Below are 18,223 nucleotides of genomic sequence, written 5' to 3'. Positions count from 1 at the left end.
GATCAATTCAGCCGACCGATCAAACGACGCAATGTAGTCAAACTCGCATGCGAGTTCTTCCCCCGTCTAAATGAGCCCTAAAATTTAGAGCTCAATTAGACGGGGCCAGAACTCGCCAGGAAGATTTAATCTTCCTGGCGCAGACAAGTAGACGCGACCTTAGATAGAACTGAGTCTAAGGAAAAAAGAAATCTAAAAAAACTAGTATCCTAACCTCCACCTCCAGTTTAGTAGCCACACTAGGGGTCCCTTTATTTCCCATAAAGTTTTAAGTCATAATGTATTGTTTGTCATATTGTCAGGATTGTTCAGGATTTTCGTAAGGTTATCCTATAGATAGGTTAGGTTAGATTTGGTTTATATGTTAATCCTGAAAAGTGACGCGTTTCTGAACCAAATGAATTATGATTAACAGAAATGCGGGCAAACGATACATTAAAACTTTTTGGGAAACAATAGAGACCCAGCCGCACTTATCATTTTTTTTACAGGTGTCACTGCTGGTGGTTGCCGTAATTACTTGGAATCGTTCTGGCGCAACCCCCAGTATACTGTCACTTTGACAGACGTTGATGAGGATGACGATGACAACAAATGTACTGTAAGTACCCATATACCAGTTTGTTTTTAATCGTAGTGCGTATTAACTATTTACATAAACTAATTATGAAAAGGAAATAAAAAAAACCGGCCAAGTGCGAGTCGGACTCGCGCACGGAGGGTTCCGCACCATCAACAAAAAATAGAGCAAAACAAGCAAAAAAACGGTCACCCATCCAAGTACTGACCCCGCCCGACGTTGCTTAACTTCGGTCAAAAATCACGTTTGTTGTATGGGAGCCCCACTTAAATCTTTATTTTATTCTGTTTTTAGTATTTGTTGTTATAGCGGCAACAGAAATACATCATCTGTGAAAACTTCAACTGTCTAGCTATCACGGTTCGTGAGATACAGCCTGGTGACAGACGGACGGACGGACAGCGGAGTCTTAGTAATAGGGTCCCGTTTTTACCCTTTGGGTACGGAACCCTAAAAAATTAACGATTATTTCACAGAACGATGAAAGACTACAAACAAAATGTTATGGCGCCATCGCTCGAAAAAGATTACACCATACCTTCGGCCTACTCTCGGGTAGATGGCGTTAATTTCAATATTATAAAATTAACACATATGAGTGAAAGAATAAGGGTCAAAGTCAAATGGCGTTCTAACAGTTTTAATGTTTTGTCAAAAGATGGCAGTGAATTTACTGTGGCTTCATAATTTAGTTTGACAATCCGCCTCTATTTCAAATTCTCTTTGCTATAATTATTTATTTATTTTTGAAGTGACAACTTTAGCGTCGCTGTACACTTTGAGACCATAAGACGGACACGTGACCTGATCAAAAAACTGTTACAATGTCATTGAGTTTTTCTTTATTGATTTAAATGCCATCTAGTGTGTTTCCCTCTAACTGGTATTAATATAACTCTAGTACTAACAGTGATGTGCTTAGGGGTTTCAAGTAATGCGACGAAATAACGCTAGATGGCGTTAACCTCAATTATAGATAGTGCTGCAGACATTTTGCACTAGTCATTGAGTTTTTCACTTCTGCCGGCACTCCCGGAGTGCAACCCGTTGGTTTTTTTATTTTGTATTGTATATTTTGACATGTGTTTTTGACATTAAAGATATTGAATTGAATTTAATTTAACTTTTCAGATAATCGTAGCTCTGATGCAAAAGAACCGCCGCTCCCAACGGCACCAAGGCCTCGAGTGTCTAACCATAGGCTTCGCCGTGTACCGCCTGCCCGATTACGGACATGTCCCGAAACCCTTGGACATTAACTTCTTCAAGTATAACGCCTCCGTCGGCAGGTCGCAGGCGTTCATCAACCTGAGAGAGGTCAGCGCTAGGTAAGTACACATTTTGATGCAAGTGCGTAAAGTATAGTTGGTCAAACCAATTTGTCAGTAAATAGGAACAAAAAAATACTTATTCGTTTTTTTGGATGCTAGTACTAGTGTAAGACAAAGATAGTATGATTCTCTCTGTCTATGTTTGAAATGAGACAGTCCTTTGACAAACTATATATCTTTATCGTTCGTTTTTTTAGCATTAGAAAGTAGGTAAACAATCTTGACGTGTCTTTATATTAAAATACGCTTTAAAAATTAGTTTATATTGCTTATGAAAGTAAAAGAATGTAAAAGATCGTATACGATTTATAATTCTAACCTATTTGCTGTGACTTATTTTTCAATAGTGATTTTTGATAAAAAGGCATGTCAAGTTCGCTTACCTTCTTTCTAATACAAAAAAAAACGAACTATAAGTCCTGCTACTATGGGCACGTGCCTAAACAGTTATGACATCTGTGCTGTCAACGCGCAAGACAGTCGACACCCAGTCCTTAAACATAAATTAGAATCGATCCTATTTTATGATTAGAAAGTTGAAAATGGCATAAGCTTTATAAGGGATACCGGTTTCATACGGGTACAATGATTTATAACTCAAGATAGGTTATAGGCGTTCCAAAATTGAAGCGCTTAACTTGTGACAAATTGGACAAGTTTCCTTTAGACGCGCCTGGACAAGCGAGAAATGTACACGTGCTAACGAGCTCCGGCACACCAAAGGAGAAAAAGACGACCTTATGTTTAACAACGAGTGTGACAAAGATGGATGGAATGAGAAAATTAATCAAAAAAAACAGATTTCTTCGTAGGCAGAGAAATAAACATGGAAGTATTTTTTATGCTCCTCAAGTATGAGTATAACCTATCTATGGTTATATAATATCATTGTACGGGTATCAGTCAGACATTCGAAAAGAGAACTGCTTACCCCAAACCCCTTCCAAAACCCCTTCAAGAACCCCTTCCAAAACCCTCGGAAGGGGATACCGGAACGGTCCCTGCTACAAATTCCCTCCCTAAAATCAAACTTTTGCAGCCACTTTCACACCCACAATTTTCAATCTTATCACATAGTAATAAAGTTCATTATCCCTTGCTTTGAGCTTATTTAAATCATATCTGACAAATAGAATGCAATGCACAGAGATAACAAACATATGTAACACAACAAAACAAGAATTGGCTTACTACTCCACGATGAAACCAATATTGTCAGGAGTTCCACAGGGAAGCATCTTAGGGCCGTTGTTGTTTTTAATACATATATATAAACGACCTTCCTCATCATGTTGAACATCCAATGGTTCTATTTGCCGATGACTGTACAATCTTAATTGAGATGACGAATCCTAATACTTATGAATCTGATATCAATAGTGCACTATCATCCGTCGCACAGTGGCTTGAAAATAATAGATTAAAGATAAAAACTAAAATAATGCAGTTTTATCAACCTCTTTCAAATGCAATGAATATAAACATTAACTATAATAATGCAAATATTGAAGATGTAAAAGTAACAAAATTTTTAGGTTTAGAAATAGACTGTCATATGGATTGGAAACCGCACACAGAGTCTTTATGTAAACGTGTAAACAGTTTCGTATTTGCTCTTAGGAAAATGTCGCAAACTTCAGACCGCAATACTGTTTTACTAGCGTATCATGGGTACATCGAATCTATTTTAAGATATGCAATAATATTCTGGGGTAACTTAACAAACAAACTACTTGTATTCAGAGCGCAAAAAAAATGCATTCGCGCCATATGTGGCTTAGAAATAGATGATTCATGCAAACCTTATTTCAAAGAATTAAATATACTGACACTTGCAAGCCTATATATTTACGAACTGTCAGTTTTTGTTAAATCTAATCCGGAACTGTTTCCACTGAGATCGAATCCAAACGTATATAGATATAGACATGCAATACAAACGAGAAGTGGCAAAACTGCTTTATTAAGGAAAAGTATATTAGGCATGGCGTCCATAATATACAATTCACTACCTGAAAGCCTTAAAGAATTAGAGATACAAAAGTTTAAAAACAAATTAAAGACAGAGCTCATCAAAGGAACCTACTATACCATCAATCAATTTTTATCTGACAAAAACTTCGCCCGTGACCAAAATTGTCCTTTCTATTAATTTATTTTATTTGACATAATTTCAATGTAACCGAATGTTTCAATTAATTTGCTATGATGTAAATATGTAACAAGTTCTAAGCTATCTAGATAATAAGTTAGATATAAGAAGACTAAATATTTGTACACCTATATGGTAGATCACAGAGTACTGTATCAACTCACTGTCATTTGTATATAACCTGTGTTTCACAAATAAATATTACTTACTTACTTACTTACTTGTCTCAGATTCAAGCTGCCGCCTGGTACGTACGTGATAGTGCCTTCCACCTTCGAGCCAGATGAAGAAGGCGAGTTCCTGGTGAGAGCGTTCTCTGAAAAGTGCAATAACATGGCGTGAGTATTTTATAGCACAGAATAAACAATAGTACTAGGTACAGAAGATTCACTCTCTAACAAAACTCGTCTATTACGACGGATATGACCGCTAGGTGGCGCAAGCGCGAGCAGGCCCCTATTTCACCACGGCGACGGTTGCGACAATTCGACAAATGTCACTGTTGCTGACGTCACAGGCATCCATGGGCTACGGTTACCGCTTACCATCGGGCGGGCCGTATTCCTGTTTGCCACCATCATTGTATTATTTAAAAAAACTTTATTATATCGGCCAAAAAACAGGTATTTCTCTTTCGAAGTTTATGATGATGACGATGATGACAATTGTCGTGATTTAAATAGAACTTTCGGTAATTCTTGACAGAAAATGAGTTCTGTTTCGGAATTTCGTGACAATTGTCGTGTTTCTTGTGACAATTGTCAATAAGTACTTATTTATTGGCGATATAATGGTTTTTTTTTTATTAATATGTTGGTGGCAAACAAGCACACCGCCCGTCCGATGGTAAGCGGTTACCGTAGTCTATCTCCGCCTGTGACGTCAGTAACAGTGATGTCGACAATTGTCGCACCTGTCACCGTGGTGAAATAGGGCAGGCGTCCGTTCCGTAGCGGTGCGCGGCAACTAAAGTCTATTTTTTAATTCGGTAGACTAAAATGACATTTCTTAGTATGAAATGACATTTTATGTTCATACTATGAACTGTCATTTCAGTCTACCGAATAAAAAAATAGATTTTACTATAGTTAGACACCAACATTGGTGTGGGCCGCATGCACTTGTAGGTACTTGTAGCGACGCGACGAAATCGCAGAGTGAGCCACGCCTGTGTTTTGTTATTTTAACCGACTTCAATATTTAACCCTTTAACCGCCAAAGACGTCAAATTACATGCGTAGCTACAACCCAATGTCAACCTCCGCGCATTCCAACAAGGTTCATAATGGCGCGCCTGTCGTGACGTGGCGAACGAGGTGTTAAAATGAGGAAAAAATCCTGTTTGATGTACGAGACATTAGGTAAACTTTTCAAATGATATAGGCATACATATAGTAACTTTTGTACTTTCTATAACAAACCATTTGTATTCAAAAAGTGACATTTCATGAACTACAGTGGTTCCTAACCTTTTCAGTCCGGTCACCCCTATGACTAACTAGGGAACCTGATTTTACCCCTCCTCCCAATGGTATTAAAAAATAAAACGTGTACGTTTGTTGTATTGTTATATTAGGTTAGCTTATTACCCCCGTAAAATACCAGTTTTACCCCCACAGGGGTAATTACCCCCAGGTTAGGAACCACTGACCTACAGGATCTGCTAATGAAGACCAGGCGGCCTAGCCAAGGTGACGATCGCTATCGCTTCGCCATCGAATCGCTTTGTGTCTCTATCACTCTTCCATATTAGTGTGACAGTGACGGTTGCGTTTCGTTCGCTACGGAGCGTTAGCGATTGGCATGTTGGCTACGGAGCCAAAACAGAAATCCTTAAATTCACGTATTTCACGTTTGTCGATTTGTCTTCTCCGTTAAGATTGACTGCCACAGTCGGCCATAGCCATAGACTAGGAATCCTCGAGACGGAGTTTAGAGCAATTATTTCATGAAACCGATGCTGCCAAAAATACGGGGGTGCGGGGGACGAGGTGAGCGAATCCCGTGCCGTGATTGGTCCGTTCAAAGACACGGACCAATCACGGCACGGGATTGACTCGAAGATGGAGTAAAACTAGCGTATGAGTGGCAGAGGGGGTAGCGTTACTATGCTCAGTCTAGAGGATGTCTTGTCTGTGGCCATAGCCGACATGGGTCACAGTATAAAATGAAACTTAATGCATTGTAATAAAGTTTATTCTTGCGTGTTACATAAAATAGTATATCATAACCTTTTTTTTTTTTTTTTCAGTGAAAACGACGAAGACGTGGGCATGGGCGATGTTGATGACCGGGTACGTTTATAATAAAATAAATATCTAGGAGCTTTGCTCGGAAAACATAAAAACTCAAAAATGAGCGTTTTCCCAGAGATAAGACCTAGCTAGATCGATTTCTCGTCCCCGAAAACCCCCATATACCAAATTTCATCGAAATCGTTAGAGCCGTTTCCGAGATCCCCGAAATATAGGTAGATATAAATAATTTAAATAAATAAATAAACAAGAATTGCTCTTTTGAAGGTATAAGATAAAATAATATGAATCAAATCTCTACCATATTTATAGTTTATATAGTAGAGGCAATATTTTTCTCACTGTGATTTTGAATATTATATCAAAGTGATTTGGTACAAAGTGTAATTTATGAGTTTAATAACACTTATTTCCCGTAAATGTGTAACGCCGTACTACGCCATCCACTTTAGCTTTATAATTTGCTGCTATATTAATTTCCACTATTTTACACGATTAAAACGATTATGTCGATTGTATTGAGATTTTATAAAATCTAATCGAGATTAAACTTTCGTAAGATAAAAATAAAATAAAAATCCTCCTGAGACCCAGAAGCATTTGTTTTGTTTTTGAATTTGGAACCCTTAGTTACTCAATGAAAGTTCAAAAACTTTTTTGGAGAATGCACAAAAATTTGTATGCAGGGTCTTGGGAGGATATAAATCTAATACTTAACACTTAAAACTAATTACTTCTTTTATACTAAAAAGTAGTACTAGCAGGATGATTACAATAATTATAGCTAAACCACAATGAATAGGCTACATGACTAATTTTCATTTATGGCATCAATCGATCGGGTTTGTTTTTAGGGTCAAATGTCTATATGGGACCCATTGCATTAAAGTAACACAAAAGTCAGAAATTGTAGGCAAAGGCCGATAGTCGCACTTCACTCGCGAAACGCCCTATACAAAACGGCAAGGGAACGTGACGTCAAGGTCTCTGGGAGCCCATCTTGTAGTATGGACAAAACAAGAAAATTGCGTTTTTGTCGGTGAAATATTGCGTTTATGTATATAGTTGCTATACAATATTTTTTGGATGAAATGTAAGGAATCGAATGGTACCCTTACTTTTATCGTTTTTGGAAGTTAAAAAAAACTTAAATTTTGAAACTTTCAGGTCCTGTATTTTTGTAATATTTTATTTTAATATCCACATTATTGTGATAAATTGCTCGTTTGCTATCTATTTTACTAGATTTTGTTATAAAATTCAACATGTGTCATCATCCCTATTCACCAGGTGAAGGAGATAGCCCCCAACCCTGAGCCAACGGACCCTATCCGTGAATTCTTCAACCGTCTGGCCGGCTCCGATGGTGAAGTGGACTGGCAGGAACTAAAGGAGATCCTAGACTACGCCATGAGAGAAGGTATGTCTAATATTATAGGGAACCCACAGAACAAGTTAGAATGGCGATGCGAGCAGGGTACGTGTCGCCGCCGGTTTTGAGCAAACGCTCGCATGCTACTCGCCCGCGCCACAAAATAGATACAGTACAGAAGTCAATCACATGTATGTACTTCACTTTTCATACCTACGCTCGGCGGTCGCTCTAGGGTTGTCAACTATGATTTATGCACAAAAAACTATCGTGATAGTGGCACTCGTATCTGGTAGTGGACGGGGCGGGGTGCTTACCTACCTACCTAATTGTTCTGTTTAACGTTAAAACGAACCATTGAAATACAAGCAGATACCTACTTACCTCTCTGAAACCACTGGTAGCTTAAAAAACGACAATTCACCGTTTAATGTTGAATTTAAACAACCGTCCACTGAATAGTCATAATAACTTTTTTTTTGTTTCTCCATAATTGCACAAAAAAGTTTACAAACGCGTGTCTCAAGCGGTTGACACTCGCGCTCGCACTGGTCCCAACCGGTCTGAGATATCGTGTCCGTGAGCAGTGTCTATGTGTGCGTTGCTCGAGCGCACTTTGTATGTAGATTGATTTCTGTACTGTATCTGTTTTGTGCCCGCGCTGACCGAAAACGAAGTAAACATGCCTTTTGCGCCACAATAACCTTCAGATTAAGAAACCAGATATCAAATCTGTCTAAAGGAGGCGTATCCATTTACCAAGCATACAAGTTTTTACAACCGTTGCGCGAGTGTTAGTAAATGTGGAGAGGGACGAGCGGTGACACCGGTTCCGATACTAACTGCGCGCGATAGCCGTTCTAACCTCTTTAATATGTTCTGTGGATAGCCCTTTACGATCCACTGAATCAACTACAGCTGAAGCATATATGATAATAGGGAACATTACGCGAAACTCTGCGTAGGGTGCGCCACTTCCACAATCCGTCACAATCTGAGGTTCCACCGCAAACGAGAGAGTCGACATTTTGTTGTCTAACCTCTCTATCACTCTTGCATATTCGAGCGATAAAGGGGCAGATAGCCGAGTTTCGATTTTCGCGTTTCCCGGTAGGCCCTTTGTAAACAAACCGCCTTGATGAATGTCATATTTTATTGTCTGTGAAAACTTGTCAATAACAGTTTAAGGCACAGTATGTATAAGTTACTCTATGGTTTACGATGGGTGCTAGTGCTGCACTCTGGCGGCAGAACATTGCAGTAATACCTCCTATTTGCGGTCACCACACATAATATAGGGATTGGTGGAAGAGTTCTAAAAAACCTAATTTTAATCATGAACAATATTAATTGGCTTAACCACTCAATAGCTTTGATATTTTTGCGCTATTCGAGTTACTGAAGGAGTTTTGGATATTTTGGGATCTGAGTATCCTTGGATTTGGTTATTACGGGAAATGGATCTTAAAGTTTTTGAGTATTTTAGGGAAAAAAAGGTGATATCATGCTAGAACCTAACCTAAAATGCTTTGATCCCACCTCGCAAATATGAATTAAGGGAAAAAAAATTAAACTAAGAGTTTCTAACGAACCAAAGTGTGCCTAACGAAATAATAATGCACATAATACGACTGTGTCAACTACAAATATTGTGTTAAAACTTAACACATATACATATATACCTACTATATTTTACTACCCATTTCAAGTAAGCTTATACATTTATAGCTTAAGAAATTATTGTATAAGGTTTTATTTAATTTTATTAATAGTTTTATTTAAAATGCCCATTTTTGAGCTTTCGTTGTTATAACAATATGCTTATTTGTGTCGAGTTAAACGCGCTTACTTGTCGTTCAGTTGCTTTCCGTGGTCAAAGTTATGTAAGTATTTTATTTTAAGACTATTGTATATAAGAAAATATAGATACCTAGTTGAGCGTTTCTTTTATATATTGTGACCTTTTTTGCCACTTTTGTGTTATTTCTACTCAGAATCACGAGCTTTTTCGATCCTAATGGGATTCAAAAATGTGCCCGAGTTTTTTTCCTATTGTGTTACCATTTCCCCATATACTTTGTATGGCGGTAACAAAAAGGAAAGTATGAAAAATATATGGAAATTTTAGGACACCTTTTTTCTTCTATAAGGATGAAAAGTGCTCGCGATCCTACTTGAAATAACATAAAAATGGCAAAAAAGGTTACAATATATAAAAATGGCAAAAAATTTAAGAAACGCTATTGATTTAGAAATTGGTTTGTAGCATCTTCTCTTGATACTAAACTAAGAAGATTTTTCTATAAGTATGTAAAGTACGAATCAAACCTAAGTTATACTTAACTGTTTCGTCTTTTAGAATTCAAGAAATGATTACTACAAATCTTTAGTTATAGTGTTTCTTTTTAAAATATAATTTTCGCAGTTGCAGTATTAAACATTTTTGTCTAATACATATGTAGAGTGACATTGTAGGTAGTAAAACACTGTTTTTGCTTAAGATTGTTTAGCTTTTTCTTTTCTTTTTGCTAAATATTCTTATATACGCAAAGCATACTCACTCCACCACTGTCTTTTGCATTTATTTGCCGCTAAATAATCAGAATCACGCAGTTTTTTAGGTTATGTACAACATTTCTATGGCTAAATCTTACTACTAAGATCACTTGTTTCACATAACAGAGCTACGAGTCATACATTTTCCGCCCAGCCGCGATTGCACGGAGTGGGTAACGAAAAATAGTATGCCCGACCCCCAAGAGACCCAAAAGAAAAGCATGAGTATAGTTTTTTTTTTGTTCTAATAAGAACAAAAAAAATAATTTGTCAGTAAATATACTGACAAATTGGTTTGACCAACTATAGTCGAAGAAATCTCTCTTGCTGTAGTATTGCGGCCCCAATTTCTTAAACAGTTTATCAGTCCAAATGGTATGCCCTTAAACTCGAGATAATCCCATTTAACTGTGTAGTTTTTATTCGCCTCGTATTAGTAGTTACACTCTCACTAGCGACATTCGACAGAGATGGCCATGCGCCAAGGCGCCGCGTACGACGGAGGGGGCGGGGGATCGCTGGAGGGGGCGCCGCCCCCACCGAGCAATAACTATTATGCGCTCTCTAAACCACCATTTGTATATAGCTTTCAATCGCATATGTAACACCTATAGAAACTTATTATATATAGTTTGTCAAAGGACTGTCTCATTTCAAACATAGAGAGAATCATACTATCTTTGTCTTACTCGCCTTTTTAGTTTTTAATCGCCTCGTATTAGTAGTTACACTCTCACTAGCGACATTCGACAGAGATGGCCATGCGCCAAGGCGCCGCGTACGACGAAGGGGGCGGGGGGATCGCTGGAGGGGGCGCCGCCCCCACCGAGCAATAACTATTATGCGCTCTGTAAACCCCCATTTGTATATAGCTTTCAATCGCATATGTAACACCTATAGAAACTTATTATATATAGTTTGTCAAAGGACTGTCTCATTTCAAACATAGAGAAAATCATACTATCTTAGTCCTACTCGCCTTTTTAGTTTTTAATCGCCTCGTATTAGTAGTTACACTCTCACTAGCGACATTCGACAGAGATGGCCATGCGCCAAGGCGCCGCGTACGACGAAGGGGGCGGGGGATCGCTGGAGGGGGCGCCGCCCCCACCGAGCAATAACTATTATGCGCTCTCTAAACCCCCATTTGTATATAGCTTTCAATCGCATATGCAACACCTAAAGAAACTTATTATATATAGTTTGTCAAAGGACTGGCTCATTTCAAACATAGACAGAGATAATCATACTATATCTTTGTCTTACTCGCCTTTTTAGTTTTTAATCGCCTCGTATTAGTAGTTACACTCTCACTAGCGACATTCGACAGAGATGGCCATGCGCCAAGGCGCCGCGTACGACGGAGGGGGCGGGGGGATCGCTGGAGGGGGCGCCGCCCCCACCGAGCAATAACTATTATGCGCTCTCTAAACCCCCATTTGTATATAGCTTTCAATCGCATATGCAACACCTAAAGAAACTTATTATATATAGTTTGTCAAAGGACTGTCTCATTTCAAACATAGAGAGAATCATACTATCTTTGTCTTACTCGCCTTTTTAGTTTTTAATCGCCTCGTATCTAATACCTTTAAACGAGCAATTCTTGTTTATTTATTTATTTATTTATATATATATTTCGGGGATCTCTGAAACGGTTCTAACGATTTCGATGAAATTTGCTATATGGGGGTTTTCGGGGGCGAAAAATCGATCTAGCTAGGTCTTATCTCTGGGAAAACGCGCATTTTCGAGTTTTTATATGTTTTCCGAGCGAAGCTCGGTCACCCAGATATTTAGTAGTTACACTCTCACTAGCGACATTCGACAGAGATGGCCATGCGCCAAGGCGCCGCGTACGACGGCGGGGGCGGGGGGATCGCTGGCGGGGGCGTGGCTGGAGGGGGCCCCGCCCCCAGCGAGCAGAGCTGCCTCGAACAGCTGTTGTGTGCCCTCTGCACGCCCATCTGCAAGGAGGTCGGCATAGACCTGCAACAGATGCAGGCGCAGAACCAGGACCAGGTTCACCTGACGCAGCCGCAGGTTAACGGAGGACAAGGTATTGATGTTACGGATGGTTGTGTCCTAAAATTGATAGAAAACTATTTTGATTCAATTTTGATCTAAAAACAGCAGCTGTAGTAATAATTTGAGCCTATACAGGGTGGCCCATTTAGATCGGTCAGTATGGGAAAATTTGAAACTATTTGACATACGACGATCTGTTCTTAGGAACCATGTCATCGATTTTAGTAACAAGAAAAACTGCATTCATACATTTAAATTTTTTTTATGTAAAATGTATTGAAAAAAATGGTGGCCATTTCGAAAACATACTAAAATAAATTAAAGGATATGAAAACAATTCATTTTATTCATTTCAGACATCATGTTTCATAGTAACATTTACTGCTTAAGACCTACACAATCGATATCTAAATAGAAATAATTTTAGATTTTTTTTTTTTTTCAAAACGTCCGGGTTCGATTCCCGAGCTGAGTACACATTTTTTTTAAATGTATGAATGCAGTTTTTCTTGTTACTAAAATCGATGACATGGTTCCTAAGAAGAGATCGTCGTATGTCTTATAGTTTCAGATTTTCCCATACTGACCGATCTAAATGCGCCATCCTGTATACGTCCCACTGCTGGGCACAGGTCTCTTCTCATACGCGAGATGGCTTGGGCTATTAGTCCGCACTCTAGCCAGCATCAATGAATATTGGCTGAATATATATCCCAAAGATGGACCCAGTCCTCTCATGCACGAGAAGGATTTGGCATAAGTCCCAAAGCATGTATGAGACACATTCCTTTGAATTGCTTCGTACTTATGCAGGTGCACTGTGTTTTCTGATCCAATATTACCGTAAAAGTTATCTTGTCAAATCCTAATTATTTTATTATTCTCTTAAAACATTAATAAGTTGATGAAAATATCAGTATGTTTATTAAAATGTAATGATAAAACTGATATAGTATTATGTTATTTCTCCAAAGATCATTTGTTTTATTTTGATTGATTATTTGAACAGAATCTGTTTTATCAATAGATAAAACTAATTAAATACTTTAAATAGGTATTATTTTCCTTTTCCTTACCCAAAGATGATCTATTTTATTATGATTTTTATAATATTACAGTTTATTTCACAGGACAGCTGCGGCCGCTGCATGCATACATTACTTCACACTTTTATAGAAATGGAGGCACTATTAATTTTAAAATGTCTATTTTTAATATGTACATAAAATGTTTGACTTATTTTATTTTACAGGTATACTTCGAGCTCTATTTGATAATGTGTTATGTAAAATAATACTTTATTCACTTTGTATAATAACAATTGTATTTCGTTAGTAAAGTGTTATTTTACATGTATCCCGCTTAATGTTGCCACTAACACCACAATGTAGATATCTTCAACGTCGTTGAACATATCTTCATTGCCAGCTTAATCTATAGTTTTTAAAAACAAAAATGGGCATTTTAAATAATACATATGTTAAGATTATATAATAAATCATACCTCCATTTCCATAAAACTTGTTTTAAGATTATTCGAAAATGTGTGTATACATACACATTTTCAAACGACTTGTTTTTAATGACGTTATACAAATATGTCATTAAATCTTCGATATGTTGTGATTTTAACTCAAATGTACATTTTTTAACCTTTTTCATTTCCAAGAAGGTTGGAAAAGGTATGCTTGACTCTGCACTGCGAATTAAGACTTCGCTTTTCAAAAGTAGTAAGTCCTAATTCGCATTCAATTGTCTACCTTAATTATGTACATTAAGGTCCAAAATCGCAAGTAGTTGAACATATGTACGTTTTCAGAGCTCAAAGGACAAGGGTTTTCCAAAGACGTGTGCAGAAGCATGATCGCAATGCTCGACAAGGACAACTCTGGCGGACTTGGCTTTGAAGAGTTCAAGTCGCTGTGGATCGACCTGCGCAACTGGAGAGTAAGTTATTTCACTAATCTTAGACGTCATTGCGGATTTTATCTTCGATTTGTTTCTTAATTTGTGGACAAACAAAGTACCTATTCAAACTTTTGTTTTTCTAACGTTTATATGAATTAAATCTAATACCTTTAAACGAGCAATACTTGTTTATTTATTTATTTATTTATATATATATTTCGGGGATCTCGATGAAATTTGCTATATGGGGGTTTTCGGGGGCGAAAAATCGATCTAGCTAGGTGTTATCTCTGGGAAAACACGCATTTCCGAGTTATTATATGTTTTCCGAGCGAAGCTCGGTCACCCAGATATTGAATTCATATAAAATGTACCTACGTTTGTTTCTACAGGCCGTATTCCGCCTGTACGACACAGAAGGCCGCGGCGCCATCCCGGCCTACCATCTCCGCGACGCGATCCATTCAGCTGGGTACACCGTCAACGCGCACACACTCAACGTACTTGCACACAGGTAAACATTCTATACATTCAGCTGAGTACACCGTCAACGCACACACACTCAACGTACTTGCACACAGGTAAACATTCTATACATTCAGCTGGGTACACCGTCAACGCACACACACAGGTAAACTTTCTATACATTTAGCTGGCTACACCGTCAACGCACACACACAGGTAAAATTTCTATACATTTAGCTGGCTACACCGTCAACGCACACACACAGGTAAACTTTCTATACATTTAGCTGGCTACACCGTCAACGCACACACACAGGTAAACTTTCTATACATTTAGCTGGCTACACCGTCAACGCACACACACAGGTAAACTTTCTATACATTTAGCTGGCTACACCGTCAACGCACACACACAGGTAAACTTTCTATACATTTAGCTGGCTACACCGTCAACGCACACACACAGGTAAACTTTCTATACATTTAGCTGGCTACACCGTCAACGCACACACACAGGTAAACTTTCTATACATTTAGCTGGCTACACCGTCAACACACACACACACAGGTAAACTTTCTATACATTCAGCTGGCTACACCGCACACACTCAACGTACTTGCACACAGGTAAACATTCTATACAAGTGCCAATGGAAAATTGACAATGTTTTAATAGGGTATTTGACAACTAGTCAAATCTGTTTCTTTTTTCGAACTGTCAAAACTATTTTGCTACTATGGAATTTATACGAAACACTAGCATGTGACGTCACAATCAAATTACCTACTCTTTATAGTTTAATACGGGTTTTAAAATAGAAATTGTGTCTAAAAACTGCTGCCTACGTTTCTCTATTAATCTTCTGGTGCTTTATTTCATGCATGGTGTAAAATCATTTATTTTAAATACAGTCCAATACCCTATTTTTATTTTGTAGAATTTACTGAAAATAGCCAGCAGGATTTATGCTATAGAATAATATTTAAACTCGAGAGTTGTGGGTTACCTGTTTTACAGATTTTTTTGTCTGACTCTTTAGTTTTGACACGTTGACATTTTACTCGCCTCATATTGTAACTTCCCAATTTATAATTTGGCCTACTAATCTCCTAGTGTTAGTACTAATTTGGTTTTTTTCTTTAGATACGGTGGCCAAGACGGTTACATACAATTTGACGACTTCATAATGTGTTCCGTGCGACTCAAGACCATGATCGGTAAGACTTGTTAAATATGTGTTTAAAATAGTTGTTACACTGTTTGACTTGGCAATATTTTAAATGTGAATATATCAAAGGAAAGGGAGAAAAATAGCGAAATTTTCATCAAAATTGGTTCATGGCCTGGACGTTTTCTTTCTTAGAAAATTACAAAAGAAAATATCACAAATAGGTATCACATTTCAGCAATCGTTTAATACCTTTTTATTCCGTAGATACTTAGATTTTTCTGCATTTTTTTGAACTTTCTGTTGCGTATGTCTAATAGTTAATCAATGAATTATTAAGTTGGTAATACTTGATTCTACTGCATGGCATAGGACCAAGTATTTGATAGATGTTTATTTTAAGATCTATTTTATATGGGTGAATCAACTTTTTCTTGTCACTCGTTGCCATGGTTACGTTCTCCTGCCTGGGTCACTTTTTAAAACCTAATTTTTAGGCATTTAAACTCACCAAACACGCTTTTTTGTGATACTTATAAACCGTTTCCATTGAGGGTCCTCCAAGCGTGTCAGAAGAAGGTAGTGTACAATGTCTTCTAACAAACTATGCTACCTACTATTGTCTCTTGGCTGAACGGACAGAATAACAAGAAATAGTTGATCCACCCATATCACCGTATACAACGTCGGAATGTTTTGTGTATTAGCATTGTTTTACATGTTGTTATAATAAAAACAGCCAACAACGAACCTGTAGAGAACCTCGAACGCGACTTACAGTGGAACCCGTGAGGCGCTGAAATCCCCGCACAAGGACAAAGAAGTATATTTGTAAATTGTATCTTAATCAAGAACCGGAAATACTAACTCTGTAAGAAGTCTTTAATAAAGTTTAATATTCAATTCTACCTCTTGCAAGCATTAGAATCACTTTTTGATTGTTTTCAGCATAGACTAGGAATCCTCTAGACGGAGTTTAGAGCAATTATTTCATGAAACCGATGCTGCCAAAAATACGGGGGTGCGGGGACGAGGTGAGCGAATCCCGTGCCGTGATTGGTCCGTTCAAAGACACGGACCAATCACGGCACGGGATTCTGACACTTTGACTCGAAGATGGAGTAAAACTACCGTATATAGTGGCAGAGGGGGTAGCGTTACTATGCTCAGTCTAGAGGATGTCTTGTCTGTGGTTTTCAATAACAAAAAACTAATAATACAAATAAATATTGACTTTTTGCAGAGATACTATATTTTTTCGGTTCGTGATGTTAAACCGCAATGGATAAAAGCTGCAAGGAATACTTAGTACTTATATGGAGGGTTTTATGCACATCTAGACGAAAAAATAATTGATTTTTCCATAAAAATCACTTTATGTGTAATCAGTTAGTATTTTTAGTAGAAAATATTATTTTATTATAAGTTGTCTATATCTACGTCCTGCATAACGCCTTTTTTTTTCAAAAAATTCTTATCATTGCTCAAGTTTACTTTTAAGAAACTTATTAAGTGACTTACAATTCCTTTTAGCTTTTTGAACTAAAATATAGTTTGCTACAGTGCGATAATTACAGAATAATAATTCAAATATGTGTACCAGACCATTTAGAATACCTACTTAAAAAACTATTTCTCATCTTACTTTCACATGACGTAATATTTTTTTTGCCAATACTGTAAGCAAACTATATAAGCACCATACCGGAACGAAAATGGAAAAAATACATTGTTGTTTACAAGTTTTATTACATGTATTGTTTTTTTTTTTGTATTTTTCTCTTTCGTTCTTCATCACAACACTAACTAAATGTCCTTCCCCCCGCCACTAAGAGATATAAAATGTTTTTTTTTTTAATTTACAGAGACGTTCAAGGGCAGATCATCGGGCGGAGCCTACGCCACGTTCTCGCTCGACGATTGGCTGAATCGCACAGTTTATTCATAGGAAAATATGCCTTAATACATACGACTTAAGGACCTTTGCAACGGTAACTAAGCTTAAAGAGTACATCGAAATACAAAATCCAATTACAATAGGCCGCCATCATGTAAAATGGCGTCTTTGCTGAAAACCTCGAAAACGACTACCATGGTGACTGGAGAATAAAATGGCCTTAAGTATACTTAATAAATTATGTAGAGTATTGCGTTATTGATAAATCGAGATTTAAACCTCAACCATGTAATATATAATGACTGCGTACTCTTTAAGACATACATATTATTATGTACGAGTAATTCTTCCAATACCTCAATGTTATTACGATAATGTTCAAAAATTTTACAAATGTATATGTCTCTATAGCATCACTTTTAAATAACCAAAAATATAACCAATATAATAATATATGCTTTAAAGTATTCTAACTTTTTTAATAACATTATTATGTATTATGTGATGCTA

The 18,223-nt window shown here is 37.4% G+C and overlaps 1 protein-coding gene across 1 annotated transcript in view; it reads left to right on the top strand.

Moving 5' to 3' along the window:
* LOC134658703 (calpain-B) overlaps positions 1-17,871 on the top strand; it is a 43,789-nt gene extending 25,918 nt beyond the window's left edge. The window contains exons 11-19 of the mRNA XM_063514356.1: positions 492-601; positions 1,712-1,908; positions 4,294-4,401; positions 6,315-6,357; positions 7,609-7,738; positions 14,094-14,221; positions 14,575-14,696; positions 15,792-15,865; positions 17,682-17,871. Coding sequence (XP_063370426.1) covers positions 492-601; positions 1,712-1,908; positions 4,294-4,401; positions 6,315-6,357; positions 7,609-7,738; positions 14,094-14,221; positions 14,575-14,696; positions 15,792-15,865; positions 17,682-17,764 — 995 coding nt within the window. The 3' untranslated portion in view covers positions 17,765-17,871. The remainder of the gene's footprint in view (positions 1-491; positions 602-1,711; positions 1,909-4,293; positions 4,402-6,314; positions 6,358-7,608; positions 7,739-14,093; positions 14,222-14,574; positions 14,697-15,791; positions 15,866-17,681) is intronic.
* The last annotated feature ends 352 nt before the right edge of the window (positions 17,872-18,223 follow it).

The sequence above is a fragment of the Cydia amplana genome, chromosome 23, assembly GCF_948474715.1.
Source record: "Cydia amplana chromosome 23, ilCydAmpl1.1, whole genome shotgun sequence".
Taxonomy (NCBI): domain Eukaryota; kingdom Metazoa; phylum Arthropoda; class Insecta; order Lepidoptera; family Tortricidae; genus Cydia; species Cydia amplana.
The sequence above is the reverse complement of the archived record's forward strand: the minus strand, read 5'-3'. Positions and strand labels throughout refer to the sequence as shown.